The 19,271-nt window shown below is 49.6% G+C and overlaps 1 protein-coding gene across 3 annotated transcripts in view; it reads left to right on the top strand.

The window, feature by feature from the left end:
• LOXHD1 (lipoxygenase homology PLAT domains 1) overlaps positions 1-19,271 on the top strand; it is a 193,735-nt gene that overhangs the window by 116,249 nt on the left and 58,215 nt on the right. For 2 of the 3 annotated variants that reach the window (XM_043444370.1, XM_043444369.1), the window contains exons 22-29: positions 1,482-1,648; positions 2,383-2,487; positions 6,368-6,496; positions 7,476-7,640; positions 8,837-9,018; positions 13,394-13,510; positions 14,224-14,386; positions 17,853-18,007. In XM_043444370.1, the coding sequence (XP_043300305.1) occupies positions 1,482-1,648; positions 2,383-2,487; positions 6,368-6,496; positions 7,476-7,640; positions 8,837-9,018; positions 13,394-13,510; positions 14,224-14,386; positions 17,853-18,007 (1,183 nt within the window). Of the gene's footprint in view, positions 1-1,481; positions 1,649-2,382; positions 2,488-3,624; positions 4,275-6,367; positions 6,497-7,475; positions 7,641-8,836; positions 9,019-13,393; positions 13,511-14,223; positions 14,387-17,852; positions 18,008-19,271 lie in introns of those variants that run through there. The other variant, XM_043444371.1, reaches the window with a different exon arrangement.

Genomic DNA, 19,271 nt, shown 5'->3' with positions numbered 1-19,271 from the left:
TGAGACCCTCGGTCTGCACTGTTCCCAGCATCTCCAGACTTTGACCCATCTCTGAATACATCTTATGCACCTGGACGGCAGTAGGGATGGGGTGCACCAGCCCCAACTTAGAGATGGTCTGTCCCCAAACCCTCTGAGTTGTTCTGGGAGCCCAGGAGCCCAACGGTGAACTGTCCAGCCCATGGCCTCCAAAAATCCCAGGCTTGGGGCTGAAGACAAAGAAAGGAAGTATCACCATCACTGTCATCATCATCACCACTACCAAAGTATTAGTGAATTTTTAACCAAGAATTTACCAAGAGCCAGGCAATTTAAGCACTTAAAAATGTTTAATTCATGTAATTCTCACCACTGCCTTTGAAATAGGCAGCATTATCCTCATTCTATAGAGGGTTTTGCCAAATAAAATGTAGAATGGCCGCTTAAATTTGAAAGTCAGATAAGCAAAGATAATATTTTAGTATAAGTGTGTCCCAAATATTATTCCTTGCTTTTCTAAAATTCCGATTTAACTGGGAGTTCTGTGATTCTGCAGGCTAAATCTGGCAACTCTCGCAGAGAGTTGTAAAGAGACTTGTTCAGTCTCACAGGACTGTAGGTGGTAGAGCCAGGATTCAAACCCAGTCTGGATCTAGAGACGAGTCCTTAGTCCCCACTCTCTGCTGCTTCTCCTGGCCCTCGTCCTGTCTTCCCTTCCATCCCGGCTCCTCCCTTGCCCTGGGTTCAGCCTCTCCGCTGGGGAGTCTGACTTGGACCTCCCTTCCCTGGATGGTGTCTGCTGCCTGCTGTGCCAGCTCCTTAAAGGTCATACTCTTTGTATCTTCCAGAAGCTTAAGTGGGTCATTCCATTTCAATCCCTTAGGTATGAAGCACCTCCTATGTACAATATTCTCTGCCAAAGTGACTCTGGCTAATAGATTGATTCTAGAAAAGGCCAAAACAATCCCCAGAAACACCTCTTTCTCTAGATTCCTCCTATGTGACCCTGATTCCAGGCACTGTTAACACAGCCTTTTTCCATGGGGTGTATGGAAACCACATCCCATATTTGTTGTCTACTCCAGGCAAGCGTAGACTTCCAGGCAAACTGGATTCCCTCGTAGCTCAATTGGTAAAGAATCTGCCTGCAAAGCAGGAGAGCTGAGTTCGATCCCTGGGTCGGGAAGATCCCCTGGAGAAGGAAATGGCAACCCACCCAGTATTCTTGCCTGGGAGATCCCATAGACAGAGGAGCCTGGCAGGCTACAGTCCATGGGGTCACAAGAGTTGGACAGGACTTAGCGGCTAAACCACCACCAGGCCAGCAACTAGTGGGGTGATTCCGAGCCTAGGTAGGATGGGAGGGCGGTGCTGGGGGGTGGGGACAGACAGGGGAGCATTTGGGCCCCATGAGGGCCTCTAGTGTCTCCGCCATGACTGCTCTCTCATGAGACCTTCTCAAAGAGACATTCCCAAACTCTCGCCATTCCCCTCCCGCACAGGTACTTCTTTCCCTGCCAACGTTGGCTGGCCGTGGAGGAGGACGATGGCCAGCTGTCCAGGGAGCTGCTGCCAGTGGACGAGTCCTATGTGCTGCCACCAAGCGCGGAGGAGGGCGGGGGAGGTGGTGACAGCAACCCCCTCGACAACCTGGCCCTGGAGCAGAAAGGTTTCCTAGGCTAGAGCTGATTTCTTCCCCCGGGCAGCCCTCTCCTCTGTCTTTCCCCAACTAGGTCTCCATCTTCCTCTCCACTCTGGACTCTGAGCACGTCCTTCTCTGGGAATCTAGCTGTGCTACCCTCTCAGTCTTCCGTGGCAAGAATGGGGAGGTGACAGGGGTGTGTTCTCACATGTCTAGCGTATGGCTGGCTGTAAAGTACATGGCTTAGCATGGAGTTATTGTCAGGAATGGAATGGAATAGAACAGAATAGTTACAGCTGGTTTTGACTTGGTCTTGTGTCCTCCCCTCCAGGCTCGTTATAGACTCCCAATGTGAATATTTTTGTCAAGGGGAAGAATGAACTTTCACAATTCCTGTGATGCTTGTGCTCCCTTCCTTGAAACTCGCATCCCTCAAATTTTCCAACCTGGAGGAGTCAGACCAGGGTTCCCGGCTGAAGAACCTTTGAACGTCACAGTCACCCCAAGTCTTCCTTAGGCATCCTACAACTTTATTGGTTGAGGGTTTCCTGTGTGAGTTGGAAGTAGGGGTGGCGAGCCTCGTCTCTGCCTTCTGGAAGTTTCCAGATTAAAGGCAACTACAGAACAACACGTACTGCAAGGAAAGTGACTCATAGAAATAGTCAACCTAAGCAGAGAAACGTGCTTAGTATGTTGTCTCCCTCCTCCCTTCATGGGAGGTGCAATCTACCACTCACTTCTCCACACTCTTCTCCTGGCAGATAAATCTACCACATTTTCAGTGACCATAAAGACTGGGGACAAGAAGAACGCTGGCACCGATGCCAATGTCTTCATCACACTCTTTGGCACTCAAGATGACACTGGTAAGAGAGCAATGCAAGGCCACATTCACCCGTGTTCCTCTCGAGGGAGACCGGAAGAGGCAGTGGAACTTTCCAAAGACATCCTGGTCATGTCTCTCACTTTCTTTTTTAAGAAATCATTTTAAAAATTTTCTTTACTGTTTTATTGTATTGTGGGAAGACTACTTAACATGCAATCTGTTTTCCTACCAAATTTTAAATGTACATTATTGTTGACTATTGGTTCATGGTGTACAACAGATCTCTAGAGATTGTTCATCTTACTAAACTGAAACTATATGCCTATTGATTAATAACTCCCTATTTCCTCCTATGCCTTGCTTCTGGTAACTACCAATCCGATCTTTGTTTTTATGAATTTGACCTTGATATCTCATTTCAGTCGAGTCATGCTGTATTAGTCTTTCTGTGCCTGGCTTATCTCACTTAGCATAATATCCTCAAGAACCATCCACATTGTTGCATATTGGAGAATCTCCATTTACAAGGCTGAGTAATATTCCGTTACATGTATATACCATATCTTCTTTATCCATTCATCTGTCAATGGACATTTAGGACTTTTATCCCATGTCTTAGCTATTGTGAATAGTGCTGCAGCAAATATAGGAGTGCTAATATCTTTTCAAGAACCTGATTTCATTCTTTTCAATATATACCCAGAAGTGAGACGGCAGGTTCTTATGGTAGTTATATTTTCAACTTTTTGAGGAACTTTCATACTATTTTCCAGAGCAACTACATCATTTTGGATTCCTACCCACTGTATGTAAGGATTCCAATTTCTCTACATCCTCACCAACACTTGTTGTCTTTTGTGGTTTTTTTTGATAGTAACCTCCTGACAGGTATGAGATGGTATCTCATTGTAGTTTTGATTTGCGTTTCCCTAATAATTAGCTGGGAGGGATTGGGGGCAGGAGGAGAAGGGGACGACAGAAGATGAGATGGCTGGATGGCATCACCAACTCAATGGGCATGAGTTTGAGTAAACTCCGGGAGTTGGTGATGGACAGGGAGGCCTGGTGTGCTGCGATTCATGGGGTTGCAAAGAGTCAGACACGACTGAGTGACTGAACTGAACTGAACTGAATAATTAGTGACAATGAATACTTTTTTCATATATTATTGGCCATTTTTACGTCTTCTCTGGAGAAATGTCTATTTAAGTCTTTAGCCCATTTTTAATTGGGTTATTAGATTTTCTTTGTTATTGAGTCATATATTTCTTTATATATCTTGGTGATTAACCCCTTATAGATACACGATTTGCAAATATGTTTTCCCATTCTACAGAATTCTGTTTCTTTTGCTGTGCTTTTAGTTTAACGTAATCCCACTTGTTAATTTTAGTTTTGTTGCCTGTGTTTTTGGTTTCATATTCATGAAATCATTACCAAGACCAATGTCATAAAGTGTTTTCCTTATGTTTTTTTTCTGGGAGTTTTACAGTTTCAGGTCTTACATTTAAATTTGTAATCCATTTTGAGCTGATTTTTGTGTATGATGTGAGAGAAGGGTCCAAATGAATTATTTTACTGTAGACATCCATTTTCCTAACACCATTGATTGGAGAGGCTTTCCTGTCCCTATTTTGCACACTTGCATGCCTCTGACTCTTGAAAGATTACATGCAACTGACCCCAACAGAGAAAGGCAATTCCTTGTTCTTTTAAAATTCTTTTTATATCCTTCTAAGTCCTCTCTCGGGCCTCATTGCTGCCTCTACACCCTACAAGTGTTTGGAAGCTGTGAGAATCATCTTCCCTGCAGCATCATCTCCCCAGGTAATGGTGCCCAAGTCTTTGTGCCCCCTTCCTGAAAGGTGTTGTTTTTTGTTTTTTTTTTTTTTTTTTTTACCATTTCCTGCACCCTTCTTTGAGGCGTCACTATGGTGGCTTTCAAAACTACAGTGAAGGAGCTCCTCAGTCCACACAGTGAGAAGTCTCTGCTCTCTGTCTTTTGCCAGCTTTTCCCTGCTATTCTAAATGCAGAGGTAGCTCTAACTCTATCTCAATAACAATCTGGGAAATGGTGGCTCTTCCCAACCTCCAATAAGATTCAGCCAGTGGGTTCCGTGGTACTCTTGATATGAGATGCTCAGAGAATCCTGGAGTCATTCTGGAGCCTCTGTCAAGGCCATCACAGAAGGTGGCATATGCACTGGAGTCAGCTGTCCACTTGGGCCACCTGTCCAGCCATTCTGAGATCAGAGAGGAACCAGTTCCTCAAATATGTAGTCATCACATATTTTCTCATTACCCCTAAAGCTCTATTCCAAGCATTGCTGCAGAATGAAGAGGTAATCCCTGACTTTGCAATCACTGACCTTGAGATGCTCATCTTCTAATTCAGTCATGTGTACTCGAGCTTGACTAATTGGTTTAAATTTCTCCTATACCACTTACTAGCTGCATGACCTTGGGAAAGGTGCTTAATCTCTCTTTGCTTTAGTTTCCCCCATTTGTAACATATTCTGATGGCGCAGTTGGTAAAGAGTCTGCCTCTCAGTGCAGGAGGCACAAGAGACATGGGTTTGATCCCTGGGTTGGGAAGATTCCCTGCAGTAGGAAACGGCAACCCACCACAAAATTATTGCCTGGAAAATTTCATGAACAAAGGAGCCTGGTGGGGTACAGTCCATGGGGTCACAAAGAGTTGGATATGACTGAGCACACACAAGCACTTTTGTAAAATGGAGATTAAACTAGTAGATACCCCCTAGAGTTGTGGATTTAATGAAATTGAACATGTAAAATATTTGAGACAAAATGACAATAAAACATTTATTATTAGTATTATTATTACTTAATAAGTTAAATAATGCAAATATAATGAATGAATCAGGTTGAAACTTACAAATGTATGTCATTGCAATAGTTACTGAACCATGGTCAATGAAATTGAGGGGACCTAATGGAGTGCTTTTATTTGCCAAGGGATTTCTATGTGTTTGGCACATTCTTCAACACTGAACAGTCATCATCTTATTAAATAGTCACAACTTTTCTATGGGAAAGGCACCAAAGCCACCCCTTTTGACATTTGAGGAAACCAGATCCAGAGAATTAAGTAATTTGCCCAAGGCCACTCAGACAGTAACCAAGGTCTGTCTGATTCTTTGTGCACTTAAATCGTTTGCAATAAGTCTGTGATTATCAAAAGACTTCCTACATGAGGCAGGACTTACAGGGATAAGGAGACGTGAAGGCTGAGGCAGGAGGGGATTGTGATGACCCTGGGACCACCTTAAATTTCAGACCGACACTGCAGTCAGAGCCCTAGGACAGAGCATGTATGTGAAGTGGCTGGTGAAGGGCGCTGGAATCCAACCCTCCTTCTGTCATCCAGAGAAGAGGGTCCGGAGAATTGCCACATGCCCCATCCTGCAGGGATGCCCCTGTTTCCCCACTCCAGGGAACATGGGAGGGTGGCCTCCTCCCCACGTGGAGAAACCTGAGGGGTGTGTCTTAGGGCCCTAATGCTTTCTCCCCGGTGATCTTGGATAAGGTCCTTAATTTGTGGTTGTGTCTCCTTTTCTTCAGCAAAACTGGTAATAAAAATACATATGTCAGGCTGATTCATGTTAATGTATGACAAAACCCACTGCAATGTTGTGAAGTAATTAGCCTCCAACTAATAAAAATAAATGAAAAAAAAATACATATGTCAAAGGGTTATTGCAAAGCTCCATAAAAGGACATACATACACACACACACATACAAAATGCCAAAAATGCCCCATGGATGGTAACTGTATAGTCCAAATTTGATAGAAGTTCAGAAATTTGCTCATTAGGAGAAGAGACTAAAAGGGGTAGTTAGACTAGGTTTGAAGGTCTCAGGCCTAGCCAGTCATGTTGGGGCCATTTGGTTGCAGGAATGACCCTCCTGAAATCCTCCAAGACCAACAGCGACAAGTTTGAGAGGGATAGTATTGAAATCTTCACAGTGGAGACCCTGGACCTGGGAGATCTGTGGAAAGTCAGGATCGGTCATGACAACACAGGTCTGGCTTCCCTCCCTTCTGTTCCTGGCTGAGAACATGAAGACCATGGGCAGGTTCCCATGGGTGACTAGGAAAGACTCTAGGGTAGACTTGGATGTCATCTGCTTTCCATAATGACACAGCTTCCTTAGTCCCTTCACGGCTGCACAGAGATTCTGGTCTAATTGATCAGCGTGGGGCCCGGACACTGGTGATTTTTAAAGCTTTCTCCCCAAACCCCACAGTCAGAAATTTCAGTGTGCAGCCAGTCTTTGATTTAGTAGGCCTGGGATGGGACCCAAGAGTTTTTATATCTCACAGGTGATGCTGAGGCTGTTGTTCTGGGAGCTCCACTTAGAACCACGGATGGAGCCAGTTCTTCCCAGAACCCCCTAATACTGTGTCCAAGTTTGTTCTCTCAGTAAAGCAGGACTCATTTTCTTGGTCTTCAAACCATCCTGTGAGCCTGAGGAAGGAGGCCTTTCTCCTTGCCTCTGGGACTGAGGGACAAGGTCTCTGCCTGGCTGGCTTCCATTTCCTTATTTAAACCTGAGCACTCATTTTCCCAGGGAGAAGCATCAATCCTTCACTGGCTTCCCTTCCCTTCATGCATCATAAACTGAGGCCAGGGAGCCCAGCATGTTACCCTGCCCCTGGATGAAAGTGTGGAGTCCTCATTAACACAGGCTCTCTCTGGGATCTGGGTTCCCTTTTTGGAATACCTTCCACCCTGGATGGTTCTTTGCTTCCCTCCTCTCAGACTCTGCCTCCTGTCATCTCTCCCCCATGTCCCTTCACTCTTGTTCATTTCACTGACAGCAGCCCAGAGTAGGATCTGGTAAGATACACAGGAATCAGTCCACACTGCTGTAAGCAAAAGGGATGATGAGTCCACGCTGGTGCCTATGGCTAGGGAAGGATGCTTGGAGTCCCTGAAGTTGTATACAGGAAGCCATCTGTGTAGAGGTCCTTGAGAGGTTCTGTGTCTCCTTCCCTCCAGGCAAGGCTCCAGGCTGGTTTGTGGACTGGGTAGAGGTGGACGCCCCATCCCTTGGAAAGTGCATGACGTTCCCCTGTGGCCGCTGGTTGGCCAAGAATGAAGATGACGGCACCATCGTCAGGGACCTTTTCCACGCGGAGCTTCAGACAAGGCGGTACACACCATGTAGGAGTCCTGCAGGGCAAGGCTGGGCCTCCTCCTAGACCTCTTCATCCACCTGCCAACTCCCAGTCCCTCATCCGGGGTTGACCCTTGGCCAGGCCTACTTTGGGAATTCCCTGGGCCCTGTGCTGTCTGTGGACAGAGCTCTAGATCCAGGGAAAGGAAATATAGGATGTATTTCTACTCCAAACTAGCTGGTGACAACAGGCAGAGAACCTGACTTCTCTGGAGTTCAGTTTCCTTGTCTGCAAAATAGAGATAATAGTGTAGGGTGGCTGTAAGACCCAAAAAGGAGAAAAGATAAGGGCTAACATTTGTGGTTGTTTCGTTGTTGCTCAGTTGTCCGACTCTTTGCAACCCCATGGACTGTAGCCTGCCAGTCTCCTCTGTCCATGGGATTTCCCAGGCAAAAGTACTGGACTGGGTTGCCATTTCCTTCTCCAAAGTCTAACAGTGAAGGGTCATTATCAACCCCTTAACCAGTCCTCACTCCAGTCATTAACACACCCAAGAAATCACTGTTGTCTTGATTAGGGGGGTGGGGGGGGCGGGGGGCGGAGAACTTGAAAAGAAGCTAAATGTAATTCCTTTACCAGCTAAAGAAAAGGAGAAAATGGAACAATTAGGTGGATTTTTGACACTTCATTTCCTCTATCATCATCTGAAAGTCTGTGTTGCTGGGGAGGGGCAGGGCAGTGTGGAGCCAGTGGATGAGTAGTAGAAGGGGTGAGAAGAGAAGAGAAAGGACTCTTGCCACTGTAGACTGGCTGATCTGATTGGCAGTTGTCCCCTGAAACATAATGCTCCTGTGTATAGGGTGTCTGCAGCCAAGGACTGCATTGAGGATGCTGTAACAAGTGAGGAAACCAAGGCTCCTCTAGGTGACTTGCACAGGTCACACAGTCAGGCTAGATAGAGTCTGTGCTTTCACCCAATCTGTTGTACTAGCTCTGTGATGGGAGAGGCATGGAGACCCTAGTCTGAGGTGACAGCGGTTTTTGATGGACACTAGGCATGTTGGGATACCTCCCTCCACCCTGGGTTGCTAGGCAACCACATGAAGGTTCAGGCCCCTGGGTAGCAGCTCCCAGTGAAGGGACAGATCCAGAGTGGTGGTGCTGGTGAAGAACTTGACCTGCCTGCATTTATTTCCCATTTTCACTTCCCCTCTGACTTTGCCCTCTGTCCCCTCCCCTCAGTTGTCCCTTATGAAATCACTCTCTACACCAGTGATGTCTTTGCCGCTGGGACAGACGCCAACATCTTCATCGTCATCTATGGCTGTGATGCCGTGTGTACCCAGCAGAAGTACCTGTGCACCAACAAGAGGGAACAGAAGCTGTTCTTTGAGAGGAAGTCTGCCTCCCGCTTCATAATGGAGGTACCGGCATCCAGCAGGCTTCCGGGGAGCCAGGACAGGGGTGCGGGCTGGACCAGAAGGCAAGGAGATGGAGTCCTTGTCCAGAGTCTGGCATGTGCCTTTCATTTGATGGGCTGTTATGAGTGAGGGAGATGGCAGTTCATCCAAGCTCTCTGAACCTCAGTACCTCTGAGGAGCCAGGAGGACAGTGACCCTCCCTCTCCGGGACCAGTGTCTGAGTCAAAGGTGATAATGAGTGGACAGGGTTTAAGGAAGCTAGAGGCACAATTCCACTGGGGCCATCTCCAGTGCCACCAACAGCAGAGCCACAGAGAGAGCTGGCTTCCAGACTTCCTCATCACATTATTGTCTCCTGCTTATCTGTCAAGCTACAGCCAATACAAAAGAGCATCCCATGTATTCCTTGGTTCCCCCTCTGCTCCGGCCTGAGAGTTTTGCTGTCCGATGCTTATTGTGGATGTATGTCACCACGTCCACACCTGGGTATTCTGTACACCCATCCCGTGCCTCCTTGTGCACCCCACTCTGTGCCAGGTGGGGTGGGAGAGACCAGGGACGCAGAGGACCCAGATCATGCCTGCAAGGGGCTTGCAGTCCAATTGGGGAACCCCAGATCTCACACGAGGCTAAGGAGAGGGTCTAGTGATCATCATCATAGCTGCTCCTGGGGGTAAGAAGGCGCTGTCATAGGGTCACTTAGCCCCCGGAGCAACTCTGCACTGTGATTATCCGTGTTTAAGTACGGGGAAACCAGGCACAGAGAGTTTAGTAGCTTCCATGAAATCACACAGCCAAGGCAGAGTGGAAGCAGGATTCAAAGCCAGAAGGATTGGCTCAGAATATGTGCCCTTAGCCCCTGCTGTCCACTAGCCTATGAGAGCAAACGGTGGGGCTGGCTGAGTGTGCTATAGGTATTCAGAGACCAAAGAGGGCTCCCTGGAAGTGGTAGCTTTGAGCTGGACCTGAAAGTGGGCATATGAGGGACCAAGGAGGGAAGGCCTTCCTAGCAAGGGGGACATCATGGCTGTGGGCCAGAGGTGGAAGGGAACACAGCGTGTGGCTTGAGGTTTGACAAGAGGGAATAGGAGAGTGATGTAACTTGGCTATAGGATGTGTGGAACAGGATTTAAAGGGGATGACTCTGAAGGACAAGGGGTAGGGGCTTGGGCTCTCCAGGTAGTAGGGACCTTGGGAGATGTGCCCCTCATTTTCTGGTGGGAGACAAAGCACAGAGCCCCATCTTGCTTCCTCGGGTCGTGTCTGCCCCAGGGAACTCCCTTTCCCTTCCCCACCTTCTCCGGGAGCAGTCAGCACTTGTGGGAAGGTTCCCACCTTGGTGGAGATTTTTTAACATGGAGAATTCAAGGGTGATTCATCTACCCACAAGAAGCAGCATCTCACCCACAGAGATGTCCCGGTGTGTGCGTCATCCCAGCCGGATGCTGTCAGAGGCCTGAGTGTGATCACACCTTGGCTTCCGGGAAGTTCCATCAATGAAGTCTGCCTAATAGGCAGCTATAATTTGCCAGTGATTTGTTGCAATTTTTTTCTTTCCAAATCTACCTGGGTGTTGGGGGGAGTATGAGAGCTTAGACACAAATGAGCTCGCGTTGTGTCCCTGTCTCTCCATTTCTCTTTTCCCACTGATCTTCGGGTAAGAGGAGGAGTGCTGGACTGTGCGTGAGCCCATAACCCTGGATTCTGGCTCTGCTCAGCCTCTGACTCAGGGGCAAGCCCACCCTCTCTGTGGCCTCATCCTCAGACACACGGATCTGCTGGGAAAATAACAATAGCTAATATTTACTGGGCACTCCCCATGTGTCAGCCTTGTTCTTGGCACTTGGGGTGTATCACCTCATTTAATCCTCATCACCATTCCAAGAGTCAGATGGTGTCATTGTCCCCTTTGCCAGCTGCCTGGCAGCTCAGTGTCCTTGAGTGCAGATCCTGTAAGTCACGATCTCGCCCAGAGCTTCCTGTTTCTCGTACTGTGAAAGGGTGAGGCCCCGTGCATTCATTGGTCTCTGTTTAATGATTCAGAAAGTCCAGGAGCTCGTGGGGGACACCACGTCTCTGATGAAGTGTGGGTGAGCTGGCTGGTGGGGAGTTTGTTAACTCAAGGTGTCTCCGGCAAAGTGACGCCATATTGGTCACTTGGAAGGAGAGAATTGGTGACAAAAAGAAGCACGTCTGTTATCTTAGACCCAGAAGTGACCTTGAAGGGTTGTCCTGCCCATGTCCCTGCCTTCGGCTGAGCAATCTCCCCATTTGATAGATGAGGCCTTTAAGGCCTAGAAGGTCAAGAGACTTGTCTAGATCATGCAGCTTGTAGGATCCTGTAGGATCCTTCCTACAGCTGGGAAGGATGGAGGTGGGTGGGAGCAGGGGGACATTCCTCAGGCGGTGCTGATGGGCTTGCCCATGGCTGTCAATGGTGGGGGTGTGTGTGTGTGGAGGGTGTGCAGTGCTGGGAGCTCTTCCAGTTCATCCCCAGGTCATATCTGTCTAGGCTTATAGAGGTTCCATGTTTGGTGAATGCTCAATCACTCATTCAGATGCCATTCACTCATCAGGAGTCTTCATCCACCCTGGAGCTGACTGTGCCATCTCCTTGTAGCTCTGAGTCCTTGATGGAGCAGGCCAGGCAGAAAGCTCTGCAGAGGGGCTGCCAGGAAGCTCAAGTCTGCACACCCTCCTTAACCTCGACCTGTCAATGCCAAGGGCATGAGTTGCATGGACCAAGCATGAGCCAGCATCTGGGTATTACTGTGTTTCCCGGCCCTCTCTTCCCTTTACCCGGACTTCCTTGTCTGTTTCCACCTGTGATTGCCCAGATCCCCACTGGGATGAGGCAGGGCGTGAACTGACACATACAGCACCATTTCAGGGGAGTACATGACACATGAGACGTGGGAGAGGCCCCTGAGGCTCCCAGAGCCCTGGAGTGGGACCTGGTGGAGGGCAGCCTGACAGAGAGAGCCAAGGAGGCAGGTGCCAACTGTGTGGATGCCTTGCCTTGTGTCTGGCCACCTTGCTGCCTCTTTCGAAGACTCCAAGGAAAGGATCAGGGAGTCAGTCACTCCTAGCTGAGTCCCACTCTGGCCCTGTGTGCCCATAGGCTCCAGGCAGGAGAGATGAGAGATGGCACCTCCTGAATTTCAGGGACTCACCATGTCTGCACGGATTGCTGTTTCATTCAAGGTGACTTTCATGCACACCTTGGTGGCTGAGGTGTGAGAGAGCCCAGCTGACTTTGTCATACTCATTTCACAGATGAGGAAGCAGTCTTCCATCCTTTCTGCCATTAGGTATTGAGTACTGAGGTCAAGGGCTCTGTTCTGGGTTTTGGGGATGCCGTGATGAGCAAAACAGACGTGGTGCCTACCCTTATGACTTTCAGTGATGGAAGAGAAGGTTTCACACAAGTCAATGCAAACTTCTGACTGTGAGAAGTGCTGGTGTGTTTGTGTGTGTGTGTGCATGTGTGTGTGATAGGATGCTGTCAGACCCTATCATGAAGAGATTTGAACTTTTTAAGGTGATCAGGTCCTTATCGATCAGTTGATAAAGAATCTGCCTGCAGTGCAGGAGACCTGGGTTCAATTCCTGGGTCTGGAAGATCTCCTGAAGAAGGAAATGGCAGCCCACTCCAGTATTCTTGTCTGGAGAATCCCATGGATAGAGGAGCCTGGCAGGCTACAGTCCGTGGAGTCGCCAGAGTCAGACATGACTTAGTGTCTAAACCACCAAGGTGATCAGGGGCTTTCCCTGAGTAAATATCCTTGAGCTGAGTGAGACCTGAATGATGAGGTTGGGCAAACACTAGTTGGGCAAACCTAGGTAAACACTTTACCTAATTTAGGTAAAGAAGAAAGGGAAGGGGCAGGCAAAGCTGATGCAGAGGCCCTGTGGCAAGAAAATGTCAGGCTTGAGGAACTGGAATTTGACACAGAAGAGGAGTGGCTGGAGATGGAAGCAGCCCTTAGGGGTCTAGGAGAAGGTCAGACTAGCAAGACAGGGCTTGGGCAGAACCAGAACGCATCTTCAGGTCTCAAGCCTCTGCTAGTAGCAGAAGACTGCAGGCTGGGCTCCACCATGAAAAGGGGGAACAGCCTCCCAGAGCTTGATTGAACTGAGTTCTGGAGTCTAGGCTGGTGTTAAGTCGGGGGGAGGAAGGGAGGTGTCAGCACAGTGTGTGTAATGAAGGGAAAGCAGGGGCTGGTTTGACCAAACAGGAGGGACTGACTGGGAGAAAGTGACCCCTGGAAGTTCAAGGGGATTCTAAGGTAGATGCCCTCAGGAGGCAGGGTTCTGCTGAGGTTGTACTTTCCTGGGCTGTTCAGCCAACATCTGGTGTGTTTTCTCCTTCCCCAAGTTAGAAGACGTGGGAGAAATCATTGAAAAAATCCGGATTGGCCATGATAATACGGGCATGAATCCTGGCTGGCACTGCTCCCACGTGGACATCCGCAGGCTCCTCCCAGATAAAGATGTGAGTTTCTGACTCGTCCGTCCTGCTGTTTCTTTTGTCCTTTTTCAGAAGAGATTCAAGTCAGATTTCTTATAAGAAACTGCAGCCTTTTTAAGTTGAGATAAAAATCATCTAAGGAAAATTCAGCTAGTTCACGCCAAGTGCAGGAACTAAAGCAGGCCCAAGGCACAATCTTTTAAAACCTTCAAGAAGAAGGGTCTGGGCAGCCGTGTCTCTGCTCCTCACCCCCAAAGCCATGCTACTAGTGAGTGACCAAGTGTGTCCTTCCTGCAACTCAAGGTCAACTCAGAGAAAGAAAGCCATCCACACAACTTGGAGAACATTCCTGAAACCACAGAATTCTAAAGCTAGGAGGCAGCGGTCAGTCATGGCTGTGGTATGAGTGAGCTGGGAGAAGTTTAAAATACAGACTCTCCTCCGACGGCCAGCTGAGTCTTAGTCTCTGGGATGGGGTTTGGGTATCCATTTTCAAGTGACCTGGGGAATTCCACCTTCCAGAGCCTCCCCCTGACATGGTTTGGAAGTGCTTTAAGTAAGACTGGATCTGCTGGAATTGGGGCAGGGCTGGGGGCCTCCCCTGGGGCTTTAGCATTATCAGCGGGGCTCCATCACCCTCGGGCTTGGTCCCCGTGAGTGTTGACCCGGGTGATGAATGACTGAAGTTGGCAGTTTCCACATGAAGGGCTCAGTTTCCTCCTTTCTCCTCACCCCAGGGTACAGAGACCTTGACTTTCCCTTGTGATCGATGGCTTGCCACTTCAGAGGATGACAAGAAGACCATTCGAGAACTGGTCCCTTATGACATCTTCACCGAGAAATACATGAGAGATGGGTCTTTAAGGCAAGTCTACAAGGAAGTGGAGGAGCCTCTGGACAGTAAGTGTGGGGCGATCACCCTCATCACCATCGGCAGAACCCCCGCTTGTTGGACACTTGCCCTGTGCGGGGCGGAGCCTTTGCACCTCAGAGGCAGAGTCTGTAATTACCTTCACTCCATATCGAGGGCAACTGAGGCTCACAGAGGTTACACAACCTGCCAGAGTTCACTCAGCTAATAAATGGCATGGCTGTTCTTCAAAGTCGCAGCGCCCTCACCCTGAGTCTTGTGCTCAAACCCTCCCTGGTCTGACAGTGTGATCAGACATCCACGTATGTGCTCTCCTGTGGCTGGGCTCAACTGGTCCTCGTTCTCTCCCTTTGCTTAGTTAATTTGGCTTCTAATCCGCAGGACTTGGTCCTCTCTGCTCTTGCTGGATCCAGCTGTCCCTACTGAGTGTGAATCAGATAGCTTTCCGGCTTTGTATGGAACTGTAACTCTGGTGTTTGTTCTCCGGGGCTGGGTGTAGCTTGCGCGGCCAAGGCCATGGGTTTCTTTTCTGTGTGTGCCAGCCACCTTTTCCTCATTGATGAGGCTCTTTCCTGCAGAATTTGCACCAGCCTGAGCACACACTTTCCTTTGCTTTGGAACCACCATTTTCTTTCCTTTATTTATTTGTTTTTTTTAATGGAAGGATAATTGTTTTACAGAATTTTGTTGTTCTCTGCCAAATATCAACACGAATTAGCCATAGGCATCCACATGTCCCCTCCCTCCCGAACCTCCCTCCCACCTCCCTCCCCATCCCACCCCTCTAGGCTGTTACAGAGCCCCTGTTTGAGTTCCCTGTCACACAGCAAATTCCCATGGGCTATCTATTTTACATATGCTAATGTAAATTTCCATGTGACTCTCTCCAAACATCTTCTTACCTCTCTGACTGGTCTCTGAATGCTCTTCTCCCTTCCCTTACTGGGTGGCATTGCTCCAGGCTCAGACCTCAACCTAAACTGAGCCTCTGCTGTAGCTGTGACATTTCTTTTCTTCTGAGTTGCCACTTGCTTCGAGATAAAAACAAGTGTTACCTCAATGACATGCCTTTCCCTGCCCACATCCCTTTCTCTGAATGTGTTTTACTTTGAATCTGGGGGATCATTTGCTTTTCTACTTGGATCCCAGAGGACGTGCTGGAAAGCTGTCCTCATGGCACCCTTGGCTGTTCTACGTTAAAAGCATGCCACGAACCCCTCTGCGCTGGGTGGTGTTTCTAGGGAAACATCTTTTCACGGAGAGCTGGGTGGCCTTGGTGGGATGGGGAGGGAGGAGGATCCGGAAATAGCAGGATTTGACTGCACGACCGCACTGCTCAGCACCCAGAAGCTGAGTCGGTTTTGCTAATTCCCAAAAGGACTGGAGAGAGCAGTGAGGGGCAGGAAGTCCATTTAAATCACAGCCCTGGGGACATCACACTCCACTCTGGGACAAGGGCCGCCTTTGAAAAGGTTCCACCCAGGTGTGGAGCAGGTCTGAATGAACAACCAGGAAATAGGTGGGGAGGACAAGTGAGGAGGGTGGGGACAGTCAACTGCTGTGTCCAAACTCCGGCAAGATTCCTAGTGTTACCTCATGTCATATCAGCCAGCCAGGTGTGGATCACGTTGACTCCTTTAGACAAAAGAAGATGTTATTAATGTGTATGTGAAGTGCTGACTGGATTCTGCGCCGAACTGAGCAAGTTGGGGGCCAGGGGGTCAGGGTTCAAGTGTGGCCAGTGCTGGATCCTGCTCTCAGAGGGGACAAGCATCTAGGAGCAGATCTCCTGGTGCACCAAGGAGGTGTGGCCAGCAGATGCTGGGTGGGGTGATGGAGAGGGGAGGATGGGAAAGGGGGCGGAGTTCAGGACTGGATGTGAACTTGTGGCCTGTGGTCCAGTCCAGGTGGACACAGGGATGTGGGTTCAGAGCGCAGAAGGGACCTGGGCTGGAGATACAGCCTGGGGAACTCACAGGCGAGAGCTGTGGGAAGCAGACAGAACTGGAAGACATGGGCATCTAGGGCAAGGCAGATGTTTAGGAACCTGTAAGGCTGCTCAAGGAGCAGAGAGAGGCAGAAGAAGAGCAGGGAAGAATAACGCTATGGATCCAAGGGAAAATGAGGATAATAATAGGAACCATGTTGTGGGCGTGAGTGTTTTCCATACCCACGGGTAGAGCAGCTCACATCACCTGACTCTCCTGCATTTAGTTACATGTGGTTCTGAGCCCACTAGCATGGGCTGGTAAGAAAGTCCATCTCAATCACTGCAGGGAGGGGGCATCCCCTTTTCTAGGGTCTTATAAAAATCCTGAGGCTCACAGCAGGGACCTGGCCTTCAGTTCAGAGTGAGAACAACCTTTACTTGTGGCCTCCTGCTGTCTGGTGAGACTGTGGCTGCTGGCTGTGGGCCAGCACACAAGTTTCATTTCTCTGGGAGCCAGAAAGGCTTCTCCAGGGAGCCCGGCTTTGTCAAAAGACCCTGTCTTCACCCTGAAGGCCTCCTTGCTTCAAGGCTTCAGACAGGCTTGGCAGCTGTCTCCTTGGGTCCCTGTGGGCAGGTGGGGAGTTCCTACCACCATAGGCACTCTCAAACCCACACCTGCTCCCAGGCTGGAGAAACTGAACTTCTTCCCAGTTGGGCCATTTTCACCTTCACCTCAAAGCCACAACTTCCATCCATCCCCTTGGGGATAATCCAGCTAAGTCCCCTCTTCCTTGGCCTGAAACTCCAAAGCTCCTGGCACAAAGGACTGTGGAGAGGGGACACAAAATGCTTAACCATCATAGAAACAGATGCATCTTCCCCCCACCCAGGGTGGGGGGTTGTGTGAGTGACTACTTTATTCTTCCCTGATGAATGCTTAGCAGCAAAACAAAAAACAAGACAGCGTTTGGTTTTATTTTCCTTAATAATCTGTAATAATTGTCACACCAAGTATTTTTTGAGCCCTTTAAAGGCCGTGGGAGACCAAAGAGTTGGTGACAGTGATTGCGGCTTTGGTGGGGGGTGGTTCCCTGGAGCATTGGGGCAGCTTGGTTGAAGAGTAAATGCAAATAAGAGAAGAGACACTGAGGGGAAGCTATTCTTTTAAATATACTTTTTTCCTATAAACTGTTTAGAAGGATTTGGCATTGATACTGGTCACCCTCCAATGGGAAGGCACATTTTTGTCAATGTGTCACGCCAGGTGCATTTAGTGACCATGGTGTGCATGCGTGGCAGGCAGTTTCCTGGGGGTGGTGATGGGTGTTTTGAGGGATGCTGGAAAAGTCTCCATCCCCTGAGTCTCTTAGAGGCAAACGTCCCACTGCTGAATCCAGCCGGACTTGTAGCAGAGCATGCATAATGGAGCAGACAAGAAGGACACAGAGTTCTCCTGGAGGACTGGGCCACAAGCTGAACTCCGCCTACAAATCCAGTTCCCCCAAACTAAACAATGCCGTCCCTTTCTTCCCTTTGTCTGTGTGTCTGTCCGACTGCCCACCCAGTTGTGCTGTACTCGGTGCAGATCTTCACAGGAAACGTTCCTGGGGCTGGGACGGACGCCAAGGTCTACATCACCATCTATGGGGACCTCGGGGACACCGGGGAGCGGTACCTGGGCAAGTCAGAGAACCGCACCAACAAGTTCGAGAGAGGAACGGTAGGTGGGGCCCCCAAGCTACCGCACCCCTCTCCTCTGGTTCTCTGTTCCGGGGGCCAGCTCCTCTTGGTCCCTGAGGCTGTCTGGGACCTTTGTGGGGTGTCATTGACCCTTGGGGTGGCATCTGCCTCATGCATCCCCCAAGGGCATCTGGTCCCCATCTCTCAGCCTATGCCCGAGCCCTGGGTCCTGTATGTGCAGTGGGGGTGGGACTTGAGCAGGCAAGAGGCTGTGTGAGACCCAGGTTGCTGGCTATATGGAGCTGGGTCGTCTTCAGAGAATGCAGCTCACTGCCCAGGGGCTCATGAGTGTGGAGGTGAGCACCGCAGAGTTGGGGGGCTGCCTCGACAGAGGCTTGAACGAGACAGAGGTCTGGAGGGCTGGGTCTGCCATCCACTCCGTCTATGGCTGAGCATCTCTGGACTCAGTTTCCTCATCTGTGAAAGAAGGATCCTGATGTGAATCAGCTCAGCTGTGTTGTGCAGAACTCTAGACAGCATGGAGGCCCGAGGGAGCCATGGAAGAGTGGGGGTAGCAGATGGGCATCCCCCTCCTCCCACATGGGACCACTCTGACCTGGCCTATCTACTATCAAGCAAGCCTTGATTTAATCAAGGGGCTCTGTGGCTACCAAAAAAGCTTGAAAACCATCCAATTGGATAGTGGGATCCGAGGCCCTACCAGCTCTGACCTAACAGTGGTTTTACCAAAGGAAGATTTCTGTTCACACTTGCTTCCCATCGGCCTGGCCCCTCTCCCTGCCAGAGCACCCCTCTGTCTGCCACCTTGCCCCTTCCTTGCTTCTCAGGCTCCCTTCTTCCTCTCCATTCACCTAACTCTGCTAGAAGCCCCACAGGCCAGGCTACAGCCTGGGGAGGAGAGCCAGGCAGCTGGCTCCTAACCCGTCTGCGGTCCTCCTCGTAGCCGCATGTCTGGGGAGATAGATTCCCACATCAACCAGCTTGTGTTCACTGGGGTTTCCTTAAGCCCAAGCCTCAGCCAGGCATGACCTTTAGTGCTGAAACGTCCGCTACTTGGTGAACAGGAAAGTAACTCCGGGCTAAGGACAGCAGGTGTCAGCTAAGCGGGTCTGCAGCTGGCTGGTGACTCCAGCAGCCAGGCTGCGGGAAGGAGCCCTAGCCTGGACTCGAGATCCCAGGGGAGTCGGGCCCCAGGGCTCTCTGAGAAGGTGGGAAGGGGAAAGGGAGTCCCCTGGAGCAGGTTCGACCTGAGGAAGAACGAAGGGGCTCTTGACTTCGTTTCC

The sequence above is a fragment of the Cervus canadensis genome, chromosome 23 (genome assembly GCF_019320065.1).
Source record: "Cervus canadensis isolate Bull #8, Minnesota chromosome 23, ASM1932006v1, whole genome shotgun sequence".
Classification (NCBI taxonomy): Eukaryota; Metazoa; Chordata; class Mammalia; order Artiodactyla; family Cervidae; genus Cervus; species Cervus canadensis.
This window is presented reverse-complemented; position numbering and strand designations above follow the sequence as displayed.